At 48.4% G+C, this 21,886-nt stretch overlaps 6 protein-coding genes across 7 annotated transcripts; 2 read left to right on the forward strand and 4 right to left on the reverse strand.

Moving 5' to 3' along the window:
- Positions 1-419: 419 nt before the first annotated feature.
- Positions 420-5,477, reverse strand: ONS95_005837 (uncharacterized protein). Its single transcript, XM_058499269.1, has 9 exons — positions 5,362-5,477; positions 2,981-5,305; positions 2,802-2,930; positions 2,322-2,747; positions 2,139-2,274; positions 1,936-2,087; positions 1,469-1,830; positions 1,299-1,421; positions 420-1,245 (listed from the first exon to the last, which is right to left on the reverse strand). The coding sequence occupies exons 2-9, from the start codon at positions 3,013-3,015 to the stop codon at positions 596-598; spliced, it is 2,013 nt and encodes a 670-aa protein (XP_058350313.1). The 5' UTR covers positions 3,016-5,305; positions 5,362-5,477; the 3' UTR covers positions 420-595.
- Positions 5,478-5,830: 353 nt separating this feature from the next.
- On the forward strand, positions 5,831-7,613 carry ONS95_005838 (uncharacterized protein). Its single transcript, XM_058499270.1, has 3 exons — positions 5,831-5,946; positions 6,111-6,391; positions 6,497-7,613. Exons 2-3 carry the CDS (start codon positions 6,388-6,390, stop codon positions 7,384-7,386), a joined length of 894 nt encoding a protein of 297 aa, XP_058350314.1. The 5' UTR covers positions 5,831-5,946; positions 6,111-6,387; the 3' UTR covers positions 7,387-7,613.
- A 100-nt stretch (positions 7,614-7,713) lies between these two features.
- Positions 7,714-8,931, reverse strand: ONS95_005839 (uncharacterized protein). Its single transcript, XM_058499271.1, has 2 exons — positions 8,486-8,931; positions 7,714-8,388 (listed from the first exon to the last, which is right to left on the reverse strand). The coding sequence occupies exons 1-2, from the start codon at positions 8,775-8,777 to the stop codon at positions 8,207-8,209; spliced, it is 474 nt and encodes a 157-aa protein (XP_058350315.1). The 5' UTR covers positions 8,778-8,931; the 3' UTR covers positions 7,714-8,206.
- Positions 8,932-11,273: 2,342 nt separating this feature from the next.
- Positions 11,274-12,833, forward strand: ONS95_005840 (uncharacterized protein; the record flags this gene model as incomplete). Its single annotated transcript, XM_058499272.1, has 4 exons — positions 11,274-11,315; positions 11,387-11,872; positions 12,049-12,643; positions 12,703-12,833. 4 exons carry the CDS (start codon positions 11,274-11,276, stop codon positions 12,831-12,833), a joined length of 1,254 nt encoding a protein of 417 aa, XP_058350316.1.
- A 3,743-nt stretch (positions 12,834-16,576) lies between these two features.
- ARF6 (ADP-ribosylation factor, Arf Arf6) lies at positions 16,577-17,346 on the reverse strand (the record flags this gene model as incomplete). The annotated part of the gene is made up of 4 exons (XM_058499273.1): positions 16,577-16,636; positions 16,690-16,802; positions 16,853-16,999; positions 17,097-17,346. The coding sequence occupies 4 exons, from the start codon at positions 17,344-17,346 to the stop codon at positions 16,577-16,579; spliced, it is 570 nt and encodes a 189-aa protein (XP_058350317.1).
- Positions 17,347-18,016: 670 nt separating this feature from the next.
- ONS95_005842 (uncharacterized protein) lies at positions 18,017-21,652 on the reverse strand. Of its 2 annotated transcripts, XM_058499275.1 has the most exons (5): positions 20,315-21,652; positions 20,179-20,239; positions 19,963-20,125; positions 19,175-19,889; positions 18,017-19,075 (listed from the first exon to the last, which is right to left on the reverse strand). In XM_058499275.1, the coding sequence occupies exons 1-5, from the start codon at positions 20,456-20,458 to the stop codon at positions 18,530-18,532; spliced, it is 1,629 nt and encodes a 542-aa protein (XP_058350319.1). In that variant the 5' UTR covers positions 20,459-21,652; the 3' UTR covers positions 18,017-18,529. The 2 variants fall into 2 exon arrangements, with proteins under 2 accessions (XP_058350319.1, XP_058350318.1); XM_058499274.1 differs by having other exon boundaries at positions 19,963-20,239; positions 20,315-20,395.
- Between the last annotated feature and the right edge of the window lie 234 nt (positions 21,653-21,886).

Here is a 21,886-nt window from a genome sequence, read left to right on the forward strand (position 1 = left end):
TAAGCAGAGAATTCGGTTCGTTTCCACGGAATTAGGAAATGCGTCGAGAAGTAGGTAAGTTTTGGGAGAATTTGGATATGGATATGCTGTGGCGAAGAGAAAGTGGGGTAGGATCCTTACCTAGTGTGGATCACTAAAATACCTATAAGCCAGCTACATCGGTCGGTCGAGAATCGAGATGTAAACATTCATCACGTGAATGGAGTTAATCGAGTACAAGAAAATAAAATTCCCCTCTTCAAAAAACAGCATCTCCCAAAGACCAACCCCCTTGCATTAATTACAGTAGAAATAGTTAGAGTCAGCAACATCTGAGTAGTATTGCGTTCTTGTCAATCTAAGAAAAAGCTCGTTGCTCCCATCGTGAAGGAACTGAATGGCACATCACGATTTGAAAGTCAAGGATGAGTATTTCTATGGTGTAAGTTTGATCAGATTATATTTGTCGTTGCGGGCAATCAATCATCTAACCAAAAGGGGGTGCCAAACACGAAGTTGTAACTACGAACGAATTTTCATTCTCCTTCTTCCTCACCCACCACTCAAATTTCCACTTCTCAACATCCACAAAGTCTCAACCCTAAATAACGCACCCTCAAACAACCTCCTTATGCCCCCTCTCAACCCCCGAACTAACCGCCTCCCCCTCCTTATCAACAACCTTCCCCGACTCCCTATCACTCTCCGTCCACTCCCCCTGCTCAAAATGATACAGCTCCTCACAAGTCGCATCCTTCCTCCAAAGCACATATCTCTTAAACCACCACGGCAGCGCCTTGGTAAGCTGATACTTGGCGTGCGCGCGCGTCGTAACACCAAACACGTAATCCAGCTCCTCAAGAGTACGCTGTTTCGTCTCCGGCAAGAAGAGGAAGATGAGCACCAGGGCGATGACGTTCATGCCAGCGTAGAAGCCGAACGCGCCCTGCACGCCGAAGGCTTTGAGCTGGCGGGGGAAGGTGAGGGATACGACTGTGGCCCAGAAGTTGTTGGTTGCTACGGCCCAAGACATGCCGATCTCGCGGTGGGAGAGGGGGAAGACTTCGGCAGAGTAGGTGAAGGGGACGGGGCCTTCGCCGGGGGAGTAGAAGGCGTCGTAGACGTAGATGAAGAAGGTTACGAGGCCGAGGTGGGCGCGGCTGGAGGGGGATATGTAGTAGGACATTCCTGCTGCTAGGAGGGACCAGCACATGTTGGGAAATGTGAAGAGGAGGAGACCGCGGCGACCGAAGGTGTCGATTGTCCCTGAATTGAGAGTTAGCAAGATTAGTTCGGATGATGTGATAAAGCAGACTTACAAATAGCCGGCCAAGCAAATACGAAGTTGACCAAACCAAATCCGAATGATGCAAGCAGTGCAGTGATATTATTAGCACCAGACTGCTCAAAAATGGTGGACGAGTAGAATGCGATAATATTGACTGAGGCATGTTAGTTCTGACACTTGACCCAACCAAGAGCGACTCACTTCCGCACATCTGTTGTGCAATCATGACAATACCCGAAGCCTGAGTAGCTCTGCGAAGACGTGGAATGGTGAACAGTTCAATGAAGCGAGTGAACATATTTCCGTTCTTCGACAGACCACTCTCCTCGAGCAGGGCATCCTCATAAACGAGTTGTGCGTGGATGAAGTACAAATCTCTGGCAGCCTGGAGAGGGCTGTTGCGGAGACGGAGAAGTGCTTTGTAGGCTTGTGGAATCTTGCGTTTCTTCAGGAGCCAACGGGGAGATTCGGGGCAGAACCAGATTCCGAGGACGAGGGGAATTGCGGGGACAAATGCTGACGCAAGTTGGAGTCGCCATGCGATTGAGCCTGTGTTGACGAATCTAGAGAACCATTAGTAATACTTCCTGCCACTTGTTGTCATTCGCCAAAAATCAGATATGGGCCAAAATCTTGGCAAAGGAGGAAGACGGAGCAAATATACATACACCAAATTGGCACAAGTACCCAAGAAGATACCGAATGCAGTCCAAACTTGCCAACTCATAACCAGACCACCACGAATGCTCGTTGGAGCAATCTCCGCAGAGTAAACTGGAACCGTAACTTCCTTTAATCCCATGCCAATTCCAAGAAGGACCTATGCATGGTTCAGCACGTGATAAACAATCGCCACTGATGAAGTACTCACACGACACGCGACCAGTTGTCCCCATTTCTGCGTCAATCCAGATCCGAGTGGAGCAAGGACACTAAATATAGCAGCCAGGAAGATGGTACCACGACGTCCAAGGAAGTGATTAACAGGGTCAGAGATCCAAGCAGCACTAGCAAAGTCAGGCCAACTCCAGTCAAAATTGGAAGAGGGACTTACAACAGACAGATAGCAATATAAGGCGAAGAATTGACGAAACCCACAAGCCACGAATTCCTGCTACACTCAGACGCACTATCGCAGTAGAGCGGATTATCCGAGATGCCCATTTGGATCGCAAACGTGAGATTCGCGCCATTGGATCCCGTCTGATCCCAACCCTGGACACAAGCCGCGATGGAGTTGAGTACGATGGTGAGGTAGAGGATACGAGGGTGCTTCCACTTTCGCGTGACCTCCTCAGTCAGGACGCGGCGATCCTCATCGTCGAGCTCGTGGATGGTGTCGATGCGGGCGGGGTTTTGGGCGACGAGTGCGCCTTTGATCAGGTAGGGTGTGATGTCTGCGAGGTCGAACTCGGCGGCGAAGTCTTCGACGTCGCGGATCAATTGGTCTTTGGGGATGCCGACGAGGGGGTTCTTGATTCTAGAGTTGTGTTAGTTGAGGTGAGTGGAGTGGAGGGAATCGATGACGACGAACTCTCCGGTGGTGTTCTCTGCGATGGCGGCTAGCTTTTCTTTGCGGCGTTCGGCATCAAGGAAGATGGATTGTTTGCGCTTCTCGTTGTGGGGTACTTCGAGTGGCTCAGTGGCTGGAGCTGCCTTGGGACTGGAGATTATCAGTTATGGACCATTTGAGGTGAGAGAGGATGCGCTCACGCATTGTCGATATCTGGCGCACCAGAGTCGGCCATATTTGAGGATAGTGAGATTCAGCTGAGAGGGGTATATTTGAAGAACGAGTCCTGACAGAGAGAAAGAAGGGGAGGTCCCCAAGAAAAGGGAAGATGAGAGGGTGGTTATGGGTGGTTTGTTCTTGCGCCGGAACTGGGGTTGATCTTAGCTTTATACTTATCTGCGATGTCTGGGGTCATGACAATTCTACATGCACTTTACCTCCATGGGCAGACATGGAGTGGAGGGGTTGAGCTCGAGCGTGCCCGTGTTCTCGCGCAGACTGTGGAGTTCGGTTGGAACCCCAGGAAAAATCGAAAGCTACCCTTGTCCCTTGCTTGCTTCCAATGCAACCATAATGCTCGCATCATCATCATCACCACCGCCGCCATCACGACCATAGGTGGAGGACAGTGGTCCATGTCGAACATCGAGGGTTGTATGGTGTGTTACCTCGCAGCCCGCATCTGCAGGTGAGGCACGGACTTTTATCGACCTACCTACCATTTCTCACCTCGCACAATATACCAACTTGCCCACGGCCAATAGTTGCATCTCTCCTGCTGTCGCACAACAGCCCGCACGAACGCCCATTTCCATAGATGTATCGTAGATTGTCGATCAGGATCTGCTTTCCCTTCCCTCAAAGCATGACTTTCCATCTGGGTATTTTGCAATGCACAAGCAAATGCAGCCCGGAGCCCTGTCGTCCATTTCATCCAGCCACTAGCAATTAAGCTCACCAAGATTCCTTGTTCGCTTTTCAAGCAAAAGCCAATCTTTTTAGCTCGTCTAGCTCGTCTCCAAGCCAGGATACGATACTTGCCAAGAGATACAGACCACCATCTTTCGGGATCCAGCCAGTATGTTACTGAATGTACAGCTGTCCGTCCCTAAGTCCCGGTCATGTTAAACCAATGGAAAGGAGAAGGGTATGAAACAGGCCCGAAATAGTGAGTAGCCGACAAGGCCGAAGAATGCATCAGATGTTGCTTCGGAGCGACCGAAGGTGGTGGCCCTCACTTCGCTGCTGCAGTTATCGCCGTTGTCGCTGTCATTATTGAGGGTGGTGGTCGAGCGAGAGATCAAAGTCAATCGATTATTGACTTATTCGATTGGCCCACAAGCAGGGAAGAAGCATGCTAGAGCTTTCGCACTGCTACCCCGCAACGCCCGCAGGTCATTCTTTCCGCTTGGCGTTCCCTTCACAGGCGCCACACCCTGTCCTCACCTCACCAGAGTGGCCAGTCCTTACCCAACTTCTACCCCCAACCACTTCTGTGCCATGTCCCTTAGATTTAACGAGCTCTTTCCATAGGCCGATAAGCCCAGGTAACAGACGAGCAGGATACCCAATTAGCCTATACACTCACTCAAATCTTAGGACTGCCATCTAGCAATTTCCCCTTCCAATATCCCACTGGTAAGAAAAATAACGTGACAGGCGGTGAAGGCGTCAAAATTCGGAGCAAATGCCACAGAGCGTGCCGATATAGGTAAGTTTTATGTGTATCAGATGCTGTATGCGGTTAGCCGAACAAGGATGCAACACTTCGACTGTTGAAATTGTGACATTTCGACAGGGTACATTTGTTGCTGCCTTGTGCTGTGGCTTGAAGGCTTGAAAAGCCCCGAGATAAACGGGAACGCCTGCCGGGAGAATAGCGGAGGGAGGCGTCTGCGGCTTAAACCCCACCACCTCTTTACTACACTAAGTTGCCTGCAGGGTACAATTGTTGTTGCCTGGAGAAAGTGGAGGGCATTTCAACGAAAGTCGGGATATGGTGAGAAGGGATGGCTTGTGTAGAGCTGAAACAGTGTGAGATTTGGATGAGATGGAGGATATGATTGGTTGGTTCGCGGATTGTTTTGTTGCCCGTGGGTTGAGGTGAGAGTTTTTTTGACCATCGGTTGGGATAGCGTCGAGTTTGAGAGCATGCAGATTTTGAATTTGCTCAACAAAGTAATCACTTCGTCTTGGACGATAGTTTCTTGGGAGTCAGGTGGGGGAGTTGAATCCACCGTCCGGAAATGTGAACCAAGAAGGGATGTTGTTGACGAGGTTGAAAAATGTCTGTCTACCCGAAGGTTGACTGCCTTCTTGTCCTAGGTGGAACCTTGCTGGCTAGGGACTGGTCCTTCTAGAATCATCAATAAGCCATCAAGAATATTTTTCTTGATTGACTGATTTTTTACACGCGAGGATCTGACAGCATGGACATTGGTTCGCGAAAGGCAAGTCCCATTCGCGTGGATGTTCCCTGGTTCTCGAAAGCCGTGGAAATTCATTACCGAGGTCGTGGGATCAAACTATGAGACACTCGTCAACAGGTATCCAGTTCTTGCTAAGTTTGACTAGTCCATACTAAACATCATGGAGGATGAGTGAGGAAGGGCAGTGAATCTTCACAAGCCAACATTCATCTGGAAAGCCTTTCGCCCGAACTCAAAAAGCCTTCCACTCTTACGACTTCTTATGACCATCTGCTTGTATCTTTCCATACCTCCCTGCTTACTCGAAGGACGGATTTATTTTCCACTGCGAGCGCATTAGCACAACGAGGACAGTCGACACTGCCATAAAGAATGCTCTTTATGTATCCAGCAAGTATCCGATTTAACGACACATGGCCTGACTTGATCCATGAGGTCGATAAACTTGACAAAGGAGCAGGAGTATGCGGTATCAACAGCTCGTCATCCTAGACTTCCAGCAGCGACTGTTCCAGCGTCACTGGCCTGTCTTTGACAATGCGATGTGAGCCCAGTCTGGTACCTCGAGGAAACATCAGAACGTTGCAAGCATACGATTAAGAAAAGCGGAGCTTTGATCATCATATTCAATTCACTCGCGCGAAACAAGAAAACCCTCAACAATTCCAATACAACTGAGAATCAAAATAAAATCAACCTCGTATATCAAAGTCGCAATTGTGCCGCGCCAAGAGTAGGTAAGAAACCGAGACTCTCACTTGAGCTTCTCGAGCCACCTTGAATAGCAAATGATACGCAGAATCCAGAGAAGTGCCAGGAAAGCCGCAGAAAGTGCCGGATCTTGCAATGAATTGAAGAAGCAGGAATTTCGACGTTGATATAGAGTTAACTTAGCCTTCAGGAGCGAAACTTTGTATATGATAGTGCCGTCACGTGATCTGGTGCTTGGCTCAGGTGCTGCCTAAGACGTGACGCGTCTCCCATCTTTCGTATCCTCCTAGTTCCAACTTCCAACTTTACCATCAACGACGATAACGCTTCAATTCACACTGCAATCACGGCTATCGAAGGGCATATTCATCTGGCCAGACCGCCATCCAGAATTGACGTTTGAGGTCCAACCAACCCCGCTGTCATCACGGCCGATCCGCATTCTCGATTGTTGACACTCCTACACCATGGGTAAATTTACCATTCCCTTCTTTCCTCTGAGCACAATACTGCTGCCTGCTGCTCCCTAAACAACACTTTAGCACAAGTAATAAACGCTGACATGACATCTTCCAGCCCGAATAATCCCTACCAACGAGTCCTCCCAAACACTCACACTCCCCACCCCAACATTCCCGCAATTCCCCCTCCTCCCCCGCGAAATCCAATTCAAAATATGGCAGCACGCCATCCCCGACCCACGCTCAATCCTCGGCGTCGTCCGCCTCCTCCTCGACTTCGACCTGTCCAAACCCCGCGCCATCCTCCCCTCGATCCGCGAATTTAAAGCCGCCTACAGAACCATGCACTTCCCATTCACCGACGAGGGAGGGGAACTGGACGACGAGTTCTACGAGTCAAAAGAAGCTGCGATCTGGAGGCCGTCCAACGCCGATATGGCGACTTCTAGGCGTGAGGTGCTGAATCTGATGCATGCTTGTCGGATGGCGAGACTTGCGACGCTGGAGCGGTACAGACTTGCTGTTGGATCGGAGATTGAGGAGGAGAATAAACCCTGGTGGGATCCAGAGGACGACATGGTCTTGTTCATTGGGCCGGATCATAGGGAGAGATCGACTATACTACACTGGCTCTTCTCTTCCCGGGATGAACCTCTCCCCGTCTTCGAGACGCTGCAACATGTCGCGGTGACATGTGATTTCACCCTCCACGGCTACCTGGTATCACCTTTCTATTCTGACGTAGTGCATCTGGAAGAAGATTCTCTGGATAATCTTCCGGAATTGCAGAGTTTCACAATGTTTATTGATCCGGCGTCGGTCTTGGAGAGGAGTTGGGGAAAGGTGCTTCTGTATGAGGCGTTGCAGAAGCCTGTACAACTTTTTAGGGGTTTGATGCCAAGGGAGATTGAGAGAGCTGTGACGGGTGGTTTCAAGGAAGTTTTGCCCGAGGATATGGAGTTGCCGTTGGTGGAGGTGTTTGTTGCTGGGTGGGATAAAAGGTGATTTGGGTAGCTGGAAGTTGGGTGCTTGGGGATGGTAGGGTACATCGACTTGGAAGTCTAAAGACCTTCTGATATGGCTCGTGACTATGTTTTTACTTGCAACGGCAAGGGTCTAACTATCCAGATCTATTTTTGGTTGCTCTCAATACGACGATTACCATCAACGATGTTGTGTTAAAAATCATACATTTGATTTCAAAAAATACTTCCAGGTTACTTGAAAGACACGGAGACTCATCGTACATTTGTTCTTCGCTAACTGTGACATTATACTATGACTCCTTACATGTGCCATAAACCTAACCCAACTCTTGTATCGACCTTTCTTGCTCCCCAACCCCCGATACAGATTCCCTTCAAGTCCCAGTATTATAATCAGAAAAATGATATTCCGTCGACCTGGCAAGGACATCTATCACACGAAACCCGAAAGACACCCAGATACCCAAGCGCCCCGCACAACAGCTGAGGCAAGAACAAAAGAAATAAGAATGACCCTTACTACATTGACTCTGTCAGAATTGCAGTTGCATAAGGAGCTACTACAGAGAGAGAGAACCTCCTATATGAAGGGGTAGCGTACTCAGTAGTATAGCCTACAGTACAAAGTCAACGCCTACAATCCCTATATTTCGAACAGACTCAGATACCAGAAATCCCAAGTCAATACACAGTACCATCCCCGTCACTATCCCCATCCTCATCCTCGTATCCACTCTACACTCTCACCTCCATCACTATCATAAAACATCACATCACCAGCCTATACAAAAACATCAGAGCCGTCATTTCTCAAACCCACCACAGTATCAAACAAAAACTCAACTCACATCCGCATTCCCACCATTGCTATTCCGCAGCTCCGGCATATCGTATATAATCTCAGGGAGATCATTTATATCGCCTGGCGCAGTGATGATGCCGAACTCCATGACCTCGTTGAAGATCTGGCCCCATCTGCTCCAGCCGTAGAAACCGACAATTTTGTGGCCGGGGGAGGGTTCTGCTTGGTGTTAGCGAATCGACTGCTTGGATCATGGTGAGGAGAGGAAGTGAGGGGAGATAAGTGAGGGGAGGGGACGGGATGGGGGGTAACAGACCAAGAGTGTGAACAGGGGTGTTCTCGTCGAGATGTCCACCAGATGTGCCACCAGACATGTGGAAGCGAAGACCGTTCAACATGTAACTTTCGACGCCGATTTCGACTTTTGTGATTTCGTCGCCCGGCGGGATAGGGAATCTTTCGGATGCGAGGCCGCCTGTCCAACGCGCAATCGCAATTAGCCAAAGACGATTTTGTTTAAATGAGAGTTTCTTGCGTTGACCGACCAAAACGGTGTTTTCTGCCGCCTCGCCGGTTAGTCCGTGGGCCACATGGAGTCTTGTGGCCATCTTCGTAGTAGACAATTGCTCCGTCAAGCACGCATCCCACGCGGGAATCGATCTCGGTCGCTCTCGATACTGGATTTGTCAGTTCTGTTTGTATGCATATCTACCTGCTGCATATGCGTGGGACGGAAGACTCACGAGCGCCATTCGAACCACGCTCTTTAAGCAGAACGGCCCATTCCCACTTGTCCTCTTGCTGCAGCAACTCAAGACGCAATTTTGCATCGGGTGCCATGATGGATTTCTTCTGCAAGACAATGCTGGATCCGGGGACTTTGTAGATGGTCTTGTCGTGAGATGTGTTGGTCAATGAGACATTTGGAGTTGCGTCTGGTGCCATCCTTCTGGGGTCTGTTTACTTCGGCTGAAGCTTCGGGATGTGGGGCTGATTGCGTGAAGAATGATTGTCTGGATTGAAGAAACTTTTGGGGGAGGAGACGCGTTTAAGTACAATTCGAGTCGCACTGGTACACTGAGATACCACCTCATGACCACTGGTTGTTGTTATGTTTAAAGTTAAGACCTATTAGTTCGATTGGTTGAAACGAGGTGGTACGCATTTGGAATCACGCTGAGTAGTTATTAATCAAGAGGTCTAGGCGATGAAACAAGGGGTCTCAGAGCCTTGGAACTCAGCAGGAGGGTATAAGTCACAGCTTTAAAAGTCAATTCCTATATGAAAGGCTGCGACTACGAGAGGGGACTACAAGGAGGGACTACGAAGAGGGACTACGATGAAGATCTACGAGAGAGTAAAAGTAGAGTATCAAATGAAGAAGGAAAAGAAATAGAAATAGTAAGAGTAAGCTACGTATATCTCTCTTGAGCTCGAGATACTCGCTTAACTTTTCCCTTGTCTTTTCCTTTACCTTAACCTTATCTTTGTGTGAGAACAGACGGTTTTGACTTCACACTTCCTTCAACTAGCTTTATCCCCCTTGTTCGAGCTTGAGTCAAGGTATTTTTGTAACGGGAAAGCAGGTCGAAATACCCTGGAATTACAGGGCCAGCGAAACCTCGTGGACAGTGTTCAACACGCAGTTTCATAGGGGTTTTCGGATTGATCCACGTCTTTAACTCGAAATCATGTGTTGACTGAAGTAGGAAGGAGAGGCACAGTGCTGGGGATTCTAGGTAGTATCGCTCGAGAGGGGCATTTTCAGTCACACTTTGGGGTTTAGCGAGCGTGTCAGTATCTCAGGGGGGGTTTGACAGCGACAACAACTGATTGTAGGTCCGGGCCACTTCGTTGAGCAACAAAAAGAATTTCAATTCTAAACTCTAGTATATGCTATGTATGAATTTGGCCTTCTGCTTTCTTATCGAGCTTCCAGATTTGATTTGGATGCAAGAATCTGGGGTTTCGGCTAAATTGCAATACAATCACGGGTCGGCGGCGAAAGTCGCGACGAAACACCATAAATTCCTGTTAGCTTGATGATATAGTTTACTGTAATCTAGCTTACACTGAAATCCTATTTGAAATCCTCAGGTAAAAATTGTTCAAGGGTCCCTCAGGTCACTATCCGTCAAAGTGCAGCACGCCCTTGGTTACTCCTCTAGTATTTGGCCCAAATCCCATCTCTTTGTCTTTCATTCGCAACTTCATAGACTATTTAGACACATAGAGGCTTCCTAGAAGAATCTTATGAGGTCGAGGACATGTTGGAGAGTTGAATAAATCTTCACTCTTTGGTATCCATATGTCTCGTCACCTGCACGAATCCGATTGGGCATGTCGTTAATCCGATTCGCCTGTTCATCAGGGTTGGTGAATAGGGTATGGGTTGGATGCAGAGGGAATGACTAGATCAAGGAGAAACTCTGGCACGTTCGCTGAGTATGTCGTTGAAGTTGATCATATGGATGCTCGAGGCAAAGAGGAGTAACTTGGAAAGTCGTGGTCAGCATAAGCTTCAAAAGAGGAAAGTGGAATACTCAAGTTCTTAGGACTCTGGAAGATCTGATATTGTCCTGGAGGTTCGTGCTTGGTGGAGCAGTCGTACAATCTGTATTCTCTGGGTCTGTATACAGGACCTTGTAGTGCGAGTCAATTGTCACCAGGCTTAACACCCGCCTAAGTGTCGTCTACCGACAATACCTTCTGCACTACATGCTCATGATGTGCTTTGTTTTTTGTATTCACTGTGCTGTCTTCGCCTGATTTTCAGGGTGGCCAGGCACCTCTTCTCGTTAGCGCGTTTTCTTTTTTGAGAAGTACATTTCCTGTCACCTCGCGATTTCTTCCTTGACTTCAAAGAACAAATTGCCAATCGTGGAGATCGGGCAGCCTCCCTTGATTGCGACAATCTCTGGTTTGCCGTGGTTTACTACCGCACATATCCTAACAACTTGTTCCTCGAGATTGTCGTTCCTCTTTGTTCACTTCCCGTCTCGTGCACTGGCGGGTCTGAAGCTCAGGTTCAACCTCGAATTCCTGACGCCCTTTCAAGTTATCATCTGCAACTAGCACTTTGGCTTTAGGAATCAGCAGTGAACATGCAAAGCTCACAAGAGATCGTAGCTGATGCTGCCTCAATGGTTAGTGCTAACAGACATCACCTCCTGCTCCCACGCGCTGGTCAAAGTGATGCTAATCTGTTTACGTCCAGAACGAAAACAACGCCAGCACATCTACACTTGACGTTGCCTCGGTGGCCTGTCGAAACCTCGTTGTCGGATCCAATACAGGCCAAGCCAAGAACACCGCCAGCCCCTCAGAGAAGACCGATGATGACGCAGAGAGCAAGATCACCAGCCCAGGTGCTAAAGTCCTGCAAACCACAGGCGACACCAACTCTAGCGGAACCATTCTCATCCTAAAAGTACTTGAAGTTGCCCAGACTGCTGGGTTTTCACCTGTTGCGATCCCTGGGAACCTGCTGGCCCGCCTTCTCACTTCAATGAACAACTTACAAACCCAAGTTTCTACACTCAAGGGCGATGTGCTCCGGCTTGGAGCAGAGAGTTCGGCGTCGAAGACAACACTGGCTCACACAAGGATGGAGCTCAAGGCCCTTAAGGATGAATTGTGTATCACTAAACTCTTCACCTTTCCATTGTTCCCCAAGTTGCCTCTGGAGCTTCGTTTAATGATTGTGAGTTTTCTGCCGCCAAAAGAGTCATTGCTCGCCCAATGAGAAGAGTTCAAGCTAACAGTTATTGCCTGCAGTGAAACTACGTACTATACACCCCACGAGTGATTGGAGCTATAGTTGATTCCACGTGGAAACCAACCCCTGATCAGCCTGCACCCATAACCAAAGTCAAACAGCTGTGGGTCCGTGGTGCCTGTAAGGAAGCCAGAGCGGAAGCGCTCAAATGTCAGGAGACTCTGTTCAACATCGGGGGTCGCTTATATTTTGAGAATCCGTGTGTTTTCATCAACCCAGGGGTTGACACAGTGTGGCTACATGGCTTGGATGGCGGCGATGATCCATCCAATCCACAGGAAGACTTTCGCAGCAGTATTGACGATCTCTCACTTTACCTCCAGGATGCAAAGAATGAAGATCGTCCAGAACTCTCCAATGTTATCTTGTCTTTCGAACATTGGGATGCACTTCTGAACAATTGTTTCTTTGGTTACTTTGGAAATGTCCTTTACCTGGGTAGGCAGCTTTCCAATCTAGGGTTCAAGCATATTTCGATCGTGGTCGGACCGACCAGTTCCCTTCGGTCACTCAATGTTCAACTCATCGATCCCCAATGGAACCCGTCGGTACTTTTACCTTACGAGTCAAGAACCTACCAATGCACTACGAGACATACCAAGGATGTTTCATGGGAAGACATTTCCAATTCGTTCTTGAAAACCATGTCTGACCTTCAGGAATGTCATGCAGCCAGACGGAAGCGGATGAAAGAAAGTAAGTATTGAGACCAGCCAGTATATTTAGCAATAGAGCTGATTAGATTTTACTCGCAGATGGTGATGATCCAGATCACCCTGATATAACTCATCCGAAGTTTTGGGATATTTCAGGCTGGACAGTCAAGTCAATACGCTTTGTCGAGGCTGTGACGAGCATCCAGGATGCGGGTACAAAAGAAATGTAGAGGGAGAGGAAAGCGATGTTGCATCTGACTCTGCTGATGACGATACATCCAACAAAGAATAAAGTCTAAACTGGTGGGCTCAATTCAGTGGATTTGATCATGGCAAGAAGGAAAAAGGATGGAGGATGATGAATGAAGGGTGAAGGATTTTTGTCTTGATTTGTACATCTTCAGATCCCAGTGCAGCGGAAGCATCGTGCACGATAACGTCACATTCCGTCAATAGTAAATTAATAGCAAACACAGCCTTGATGCATCCTCTATTGCTAGCAACTACAAATAGTGATGTCCAAACCCAAAGAATCAACGTTCATAGCATTCCATTTCCTAAGCGAGAAACAAGTACGATCCACTATCACTCCATGAAAGCCGCTATATCCAGAGAGGAACCTATTTCCACAGATAGAGACTTCAAGGCCCAATTTTGCCGCTAGGAAGACCATCTTTCACTGCCGTTTCTTGCTTGAGCGAATAAGACTGCAATTGTGGGGAACTGGTTTGATGTCCGGGGCAGGTGTCTAAATCAGTTACGATGGCGAAGTGTCGCGTAGGCTGATTTAAGAAAGAGATGGAGTGTTTGTGTTTTAGATAGAAATACAAAGACTCATTCTTGCATATATTATATCCTGGATTTTTCCTCTTTTAACATTGAGTTCATTTACTTAGAACTCAAAATGTCTGGCAATTCAACAATGACATTCCTTTCGATTTTGCTTCTTCAAATAACCGTTAGCTTCCCTCATTATCCTCCGCAAAAAAACCACAAAGCCACACCCTCAAATTTTGCTAATCCCATATTCTATTCTGATTTCTCTCAGAACGGCATCTCCCTTGGCACAGGTGGCAAATCCTACTTGTCCCCCTCCAACATCCAACATCCGCTTCTCCCCAGGCGCATCCATCCTCTGCTCCTCCGACCCCAAATTTCAGAAATAATAGGAAATTCCTTTTCGCCTCGCTCTTTCGTGTTCCGCCCACGACCTAATATAATGGCATTACTATCTACCAGCACGGAATCTGGGCGTCGACACTGCCGCATCGAGTACTTTCGAGGAACAGGTAGTATTATTCTATTTTGTATTCTGTGACTTCGAGATCAAGCTGGAGATAGTGCATCCGAGCATTAGGCTTCCAAATTAGAACGCAATGCATACCAGACATAATGCCTCTGTGTTACTGCCTGATGTCATTTTCGCGATACAAACTCAACCACGAGTCCAGAGTAAGGGATTTGTTGATTCTGCGTTTCCCGCGCTTGGCTAGCCGAGCCCCTTTTCGTCAAACAACACAACCTCGCTTCCTTGGCTGGCAGAACGAAGTCGCACAAAAGAAGCTGCCTCAGGATACTTGTTCGCTCAATTCGGCACCTTCTTCTGTATGCAGCGGAATGTCGTGAATAGAGCGAGAAAATCCTCCAGATAGACTGTACCTGGGTATTTCTGAACCTGCGCCATGCATAATACATTGTCATCCTTATACCATACCAATCCATCATCGAAAACATTCATGTAAACCAAGGTAATAATAATACAGCATCAGCTGTACCAAGTCATCTAATGTTCAAACACTATAGTCTATTCTTTCCTGCTCGTCCAGGTAACTCGCATTACAACCACCTCTCTCGTCTCCGCGTTTGTTCTCTGCTTCATCGCACCGCCACACTTTAGACGCCACAACACAACACAACACAGCCACACCTCGCTTGTCCACCCTTCCCTGCCCTGCTGATCATCCCCTTATCCCATCCCGCAACATCGTCAGCCAAGGAACGCCTCTTCTCATGCCAACACCAACCTCTCTCCAAAATACGCGCACAAGAATACGGAGTACAGTAGTACACAGCCTGAACCTTCCACGCCCAGGCTGTCAAAAAACCTGCTTTTGGTAGATTGACTGGAACTTGAGTACCAGCTAGCGTCTTGGGAGCCCGCCTTGATTGCGTCGGTTGGTGTGGCTGGGTGGGAATTGGCCGGTGATGTAGTGCGGTGGTGGGTATCAAATAAGTAGATAAAGAGGAAGGCAGTGCCCGCCGTCATTTAGCTTTATCTCTTGGTTCAATCATATTTCCAGCGTGCCTTCTCCAACTTAAGTGAATCAATCCTACCAGCACCAGCGGGTATAAAGACAAAGAACATCCCCCGCTTCCCACCAACATACTTCTGCTCTTCCAAAGCCAAAAACCAAAAACCATAACAAACTTCCAACCTCCAACTCCAACAGCCACACAAACAAACACACAAAAATGCCTTTCTTCTACAGCAAACCCTTCGGCGGCCGCCGCGCAGGTGGAACCATCACAGCCGACAGACACGGCGTGCGCCGCCCCGTCTTCCGCTTCAGATGTTGCGGATTGAACTGTTTCCGCTAGAAGAATGTCTCACTTCTACCTGTACGTTGGCTATTGATTTCTTCAATGATGAGAGTCGTTACTGATTCTATAGCAGGATGGTGATGTGCGGTTAGTTGGATGATAGATTGAGGGAGGGATGGATGGAGAGTGGAGATCAGAACATGTTGAGCGACATGATCGAGCGACCGAATGGACTTTCGAAAGACCACGAGGATGATGATGATATAACGGATGGCGTTTTGGGGGGTTGGGATATACATTTTTCGCGACTTTCATTCTCTTTTCGACATACAGCGCTGCGCAGTGATGGTTTTATTTACAGGAGAGGCTGTACATTAGAAAGGCGGTAAATGGGAGGGAGACAGTGAGAGCGTTGCATACCATACCATTCGAATGAATGGCTTGAGCGATTTGGAAGTTAATAGCACTGGCAGCATAATGAAAACACTCAAAATCATATACCACTTTCCTACATGACTTCATTTTCTCACCGGCCGGTTTAGTTCCCAAGTCCCAAGATGCGAGTGATAAGTGCCTAGATGCATAACACGTCCCAGGAGAAGGGAGCCCGCAAATCCACATAACGAACGACGAACACCTAGTATTACAATATTCTCTAACGTTACGATTACAAAAATTCCTATTTTGTTCTTTCAAAAAACGCATTCATCGACATCCGTTCGCACGCATCTAAACCATTGGACTCATCCATCCCATCCATTGCTCTAGCACACGCCACGCCCGCACCGCCCCCCTTGCCCACCAAAGAAGTCAAGAAAGTACAAAAAAGAGTAAAATTCACAATCCAGTTCCCATATCCTCGAGACGAGCCTTATAAAAGAACACCACGCTACGAATAAGTATAACCCAAGTCAAAGTATTCGAATCTGCAAGGACTAGCATCCTATTCCTCATCTCTTCGCCCACCATATCGCAACGCATCCAGACGCCCACATCCCCCGAGCCCAGCGCAGCAAGCCCGAGGGATGGAGTGTTCCCTTTGTAGCTCTTGTAGGTGTTCATTCGTTGTTTATTGTGTTGGGAAAGTATTGACGTATCGATCGGTCGATTGATTCGCGTATTGTTTATGAATTGTGACAAGAAGAAGTTTTGGTATCGCCGCCGGAATAATTTAGAAGAAACATCGGAAACAGAAACAAGACGCAAGAAACAACGCAGGTAAACGAATAAGCAAGCAAGCATAAGCACAACGCTGCATCAGCCGTAAAAAATGTACAGTGTAAGGGTAGAAGGTTGGTGGTCTGGTTCGAGGTCGAGGTGGGAAGCGTGGCTGGCGGCCCATCTTATACCCATTTCATGTATTCATTGCCGCGACCGAGATCCAGGAGAGAAGTGAAGAGAGGCCGTAAGAGGAGGAGAGTCGTCTATGGATCTATTTCTTGGCTTGAGAAGCACCGGCTGGTGGAGATTTGACATTGTTGGATAACCATGCCTGTTCGCAAGTTAGCGGATATTCCAATATTCACAGCAGAGCGGAAAACGTACCAATCCTTCTAGTAATCCCTCACCAGTTGTCGCACAGCTTGGCACGACGAACCATATCTTGTCTTTCAGTTGTGTAAGCTTGAGCGCATCCGTTACTTCTTGTGGTTTCATTGCTATAAAAAGTCAGTTCCTGCTTTCTCAACCACGCTATTGTATAGCTTACCTCCTGGAATGTCCTGCTTATTGGCAAAGACTAGTAGTAATGATTCCTTCATTTCTCGGTCGTTGATAATGCGATGTAATTCCTGTCTCGCCTCGTCTATCCGTACTTTATCTGATGAATCAATCACGAATATAAGTCCTTGTGTGCCTGTAGAATGATTAGCCCCTATCTATCTGCATCTGCATCTACCTCTCCCTCCAGCGAATCCCATCCCAGTCACCTTCTACAGAGGATCCAAACATACCACTGAAATAATGTCTCCACAACGGCCTGATCTTATCCTGTCCACCAACGTCCCACACATTAAACTTGACATTCTTGTACGTGACAGTCTCGACGTTGAACCCCACCGTAGGGATCGTGGTAACATCCTGATTCAGCTTGAGCTTGTAGAGAATGGTAGTCTTTCCGGCAGCGTCGAGTCCCAGCATCAACAATCGCATTTCTTTCGACCCGAAGATCTTGCCCATCATCTTGGAGATTTGGCCTCCCATGTTGGCGGTGTGAGGGAGCGGAGTGGAGGTCGTAAAGGGTTTCGTGAGAGAGGGAGTTTGGAAGATGGCAGTTCGCAAACAGACGTAGATATGAGGTAGATATGCGCTCGTATTGTTGATCGTCGAGTCAGGGTCCGTTCACCGTCGCCGTTGACTAGACCGTCTGTTGCTCGGATGCCAACGTTGAAGGCGTGTCCGTGTCGTTCTATTTCTGGTCGTGGTGTATGAAGCCGGTGGTGCCAATGCCAATCCAAAGCGATCGCACAAGGCTGAAACCTCCTTTCTTCGTGTCTGGGGATGTGGTCGCGTGGGAGTCTCGGTGTTTCGTTGTGTTGGCTAGGGATAGCTGCGTTCGAGGATGTGAGGGATGTCTGGAAGGGCTGGAAGGGCTGGATCGTGGTTCGGGAGTGGCGCAGAAGGTGTGCCGGATGAACAAAAAGGGGAGATCTTGGGTATCTCAGATCAGTCAAAAGTTAGACGCCGGCAAATTCTCTATTTGCGTGAGATTGCGCTGTCAGGGTCGGGGTGGTCGGTCGGGCATTGGGCACTGCTCGCAATTTGAACAGCGACGCGGTTGTTTCAGGGGTTGACCGCGTCTGCCAAGAGTCAGGTGACCTACTCGCCCTATACGAGTATTCTTTTATCTGTTGCATTCCATTCGCGGGATCAACCTTTCCTCTTTAAGTTACCTAAATCTCTCGGATTCACTTCTTATGATCTTTGAACCTAGGAGAAAAGCTTATACTGCTCTGTACTTCGAGCACCGTGAAGTCTCTAGAGCTCGCTTGAAAGTTACAATGGGGCAAAATAATGTATGAATCAGATCCTAGCTGCTATGTTTTCCATTTTTATCCCGAAACTATCTACCAGCTTTCGAAGTGAACAAGCTGTTCACCAAAGTCGCCCTCTACTGTCCGGACTTATTCCTCATAACCAAACTCAGCTATGAATGGACTCCCATTCCAAAATCTTTCCCTCGTGATAAGGACAGTTGGATTGCGTCTGGACATCAGAGTATGGAGTCAGAGAACTCTACGAAGGTGCATATCTTGATCACATAGAATATAATCCGCCAAATACGACCCCATCAGGGTACAAAACGCTTATTCAAACTACGAAGTAAATCACAATCCACACCACTCACCAGCTCACTCATTGCCCTACTCTCACCCAAGAAGCAGATCTATTTCTCAACCACGACTCCATCACCAACTCCATTCTTCTCCTTCTCCATCTCCGCCCTCTCCAACGCCCCCGGCTCCAGCAAATCAACACCCAACCTCCCCGCCTCCTCAACCTCCCTCACCGGCCCAACAAACCACTTCCTCGCCCACAGCACCCAAGCTCCCAGACTGAAAATAGCAATAATCCCCACCGCAACAACCGTATAATTCAGCGTCTGACTCGTCACCGGATTCGCCGTCGGCAAGCAAAAGATAACAGTGATGAAGCCGATCCAGGACACGGCTATGAACGCTACAGGGCGGGACAGCATGCCGAGATTGAAGGGCCCCTTGCGAGCGATGAATTCGCGGTGGTAGATGAGGCCGATGAGGATGGGGATGCCGTAGGAGATATACAGGCCGATTGTAGCGATTGAGGTTGCGGCTGCGAAGGCGACGGACGAGCCGAGGGAGGGGAGGGCGAGGCAGAAGGAGAGGAAGGCGGCGAGCCAGACGGTGCGGATGGGTGAGCGGAAGCGGTGGTCGACTTTGTGGAAGAAGTTTGGCTGGGTGGACGAGTGTCAGTTACTTTGCAATATCTCTCAAGTCTGTTGTTTGTTTTGTTCGCTTGTATGGGAAGTGATGAAAAGGGGCAAAGTACTTACAATCCCACCATCTCTTGCAAACGCAAACATCATCCTGGAATTACTCGTCATAGAGAACAGCCCACAATGCCAGACACAAATCATCACAACGCTCATAACCACCACCGCGCCATCAGTACCAAACACATCCACGAATATCTGTAACACCGGCTGTGCATAATCGCTTCCAATCGTAGCGTCGAAATCCTGGATCGAGAACAAGAAGCTCAGAATGACGAAGAACCCGAAAAGTGCTGAGAAGCCAACTGAGCTGATGACTCCAATGGGAGCAGACCAGGAAGCGTTTCTCGTTTCTTCAGATAGATGAGCGGAGGCGTCGAAGCCGGTGAGTGTATACTGCGACATCAGCGCACCGCAACAAGCGACATATGCTGGTGAAGCTCTGATACTCCATCCTGGATCGCCAGTTCCGTCGTAGAAGGTCGCGAAGACGAATTTAGCGCTTTGATGTGTTGGAGCTTTGGCTAGCACGGCGATGGCGATGGCTGTTACTCCTGCTGAATGCAAAGCGATGGACACGTTATTCAGGTATTTGAGGACGTGGACGCCAAAGGTGTTGACGACGCCGTGTGAGATCAGGACAGCGGCGTAGATGCCGATGGTTTTGGCGGCAGTGGGGGTGTAGCTTGATTTTACGGTTGCGGTTGTTGAGATGAGACCTGCGCAGCCGAAAGAGATGCCTGTTGTGACGGCTACTTGACCGAGGAGGTTGAACCTATGCTTGTCAGCACTTTTTCGGCTGTTCTAGTTGGGTCTCTGAGATTCAGAGTCAAAGGATGGGAGCCCACCATCCTGTTATCCACGAGGCAAACGCAGAGTGTTTCTCTGGGGCTAGAATCGCTGCCCAGTAATACGGACCACCAGCCGTTGGAATAGCAGATACGATCTCCGCCATGCCCAGAGCAACGAACATCGTGAAGACGGAAACGACAATCCATCCCACACTCATGACTGCATTGTATCAGCTCCACTCTTTTGATCTTGGTCGTGCCGGCGCAACATACCTCCTGGTCCACCAGTATTCAATCCATAGCTGAAGAGGGTGGTGATGCCTGTGATTACTGACTATGATTCGAATCAGTGAACATGCTCTTGCTCTTTTTTGAGTAAAAGGATGAAAATTGAAGTGGATGGACTCACAATAATAGAAAAGGAAATCCCAAAATTATGCGCCAGCCCCCAATCTCTGCGCAATTCCTGCTTATAACCCAGCGACGCAAGGACAGCTTCATCGTCCAAACCTGACTTCGAGTTCGTTCTCACGACCGGCTCCGATTCCGCCATCTTAATCCTACTGCACCAATCACCCACAGCTCTAAAGCTTCTAAAGAGGAGTATTCTTTCTTTACTTTCTGCTTAACAGGTTTACAAGCTTCCAGTTGCTGTATGAGATTCAAGAAGACAGAAAGCAGGAGATTAAAACAACGAGCTGCAAATTTGAGGTCGACGTTTAAACCAACCCCGTCGCGGCCTCCCCGATCTACTTATCACAATGCAGCTCTACCATAGCTTAACTACCCTACCATGTCGGCGTGACAGACTGGTGGCTTGATTCCGCATCTGTGATTCGCACCGATTTTCAACCACGCCCTGTCAGTCTCGCGATAAGAGCTATCTATCTATCGCGCTAGACTCGGCGAGGATGTTGGATTGGCCTCGATATGGTGGTGGTGGATGGTCTGTGGTGTGTGACAGGGGCACAGAGGACTGGATGGATAGCGATGGCATTGCTTACTGGCCCCGCGGGCCCAGAGGACTGGGACGAGCTCGATTTCTGACACCTTAAACTATCTAGGCCCGCCTGGGAGGTTGGACAATCTGTTCGTCCCAAGGGCTTAAAATTACTGGTAGATTTTGGCAGTTATGGTAGCTGGGTCGTTAAGCTGCCTCTCAGTGCAGTAGTCTGCGGGGAAAGGTGTTGGGGACAGGATAGACCTGCCGTTTTGAGAGCGTTCTGTGGCTGACTCAGTACCAAACGAGGTAAAGTTGGCATGCTGGGGCGTTTGATTGGTGGCCTGAACACTAACTCATGTCAGCATACGGCTTGAGACTGTCCGAATGAATTGTGCTGCGATAAGCCTTCAATCGAGTCCGATAACAGATTTGTTGATGTTGATGGATTTTGAGACATGATTCACATGTTGTGGGTCCATTTGACGGTTGTGAAAGGGATCAAGAGGTCTTGGTGGCGGACGCCAAGTGGTGTTGGCATGCTTGAATAGACGTCCACACCTGTTGATACACATAAGCGGGGATATTCTACTTCGTTGTATACATTTGATGCTCTTCTTTGTCATTATCGGTAGTCCCTTTAATTTCTCCTCTAGGTGGAATTGCTGGCAGGCTCGCACCGAAAAGTCCCGCACAAACTTTTGTTGACTTTACAAGCAGATTGGTAGCATAGCAACGCAAGTGTGCGACGGGTGGGGTGTTTCTAAGCCGAATTGTTCATAAAACAGAAATAGTGTCATAAAAGGGTCCTCGGAATGATCTAGAGCTCTCTATTCTAACTGTGTCTAGCTCATAAATGATATCTCACGTTGAAAATATGTCATCCAACTGAACTAGAAAACTCAATCAGCTTCGCCATTGCTCGTGGGCTCTGCACAGTGGCGGATTGAAGTTAATTTGTGGCCGAAGTCATGTCGTCGCATGGTTGACGATTCCAAGAGTGGGCTGTCAAAAAATTTCACTGTCAATCCAGAACTTAAA

Source organism: Cadophora gregata (assembly GCF_030347475.1).
Source record: "Cadophora gregata isolate MNR1 chromosome Unknown scaffold_17, whole genome shotgun sequence".
Lineage (NCBI taxonomy): Eukaryota > Fungi > Ascomycota > Leotiomycetes > Helotiales > Ploettnerulaceae > Cadophora > Cadophora gregata.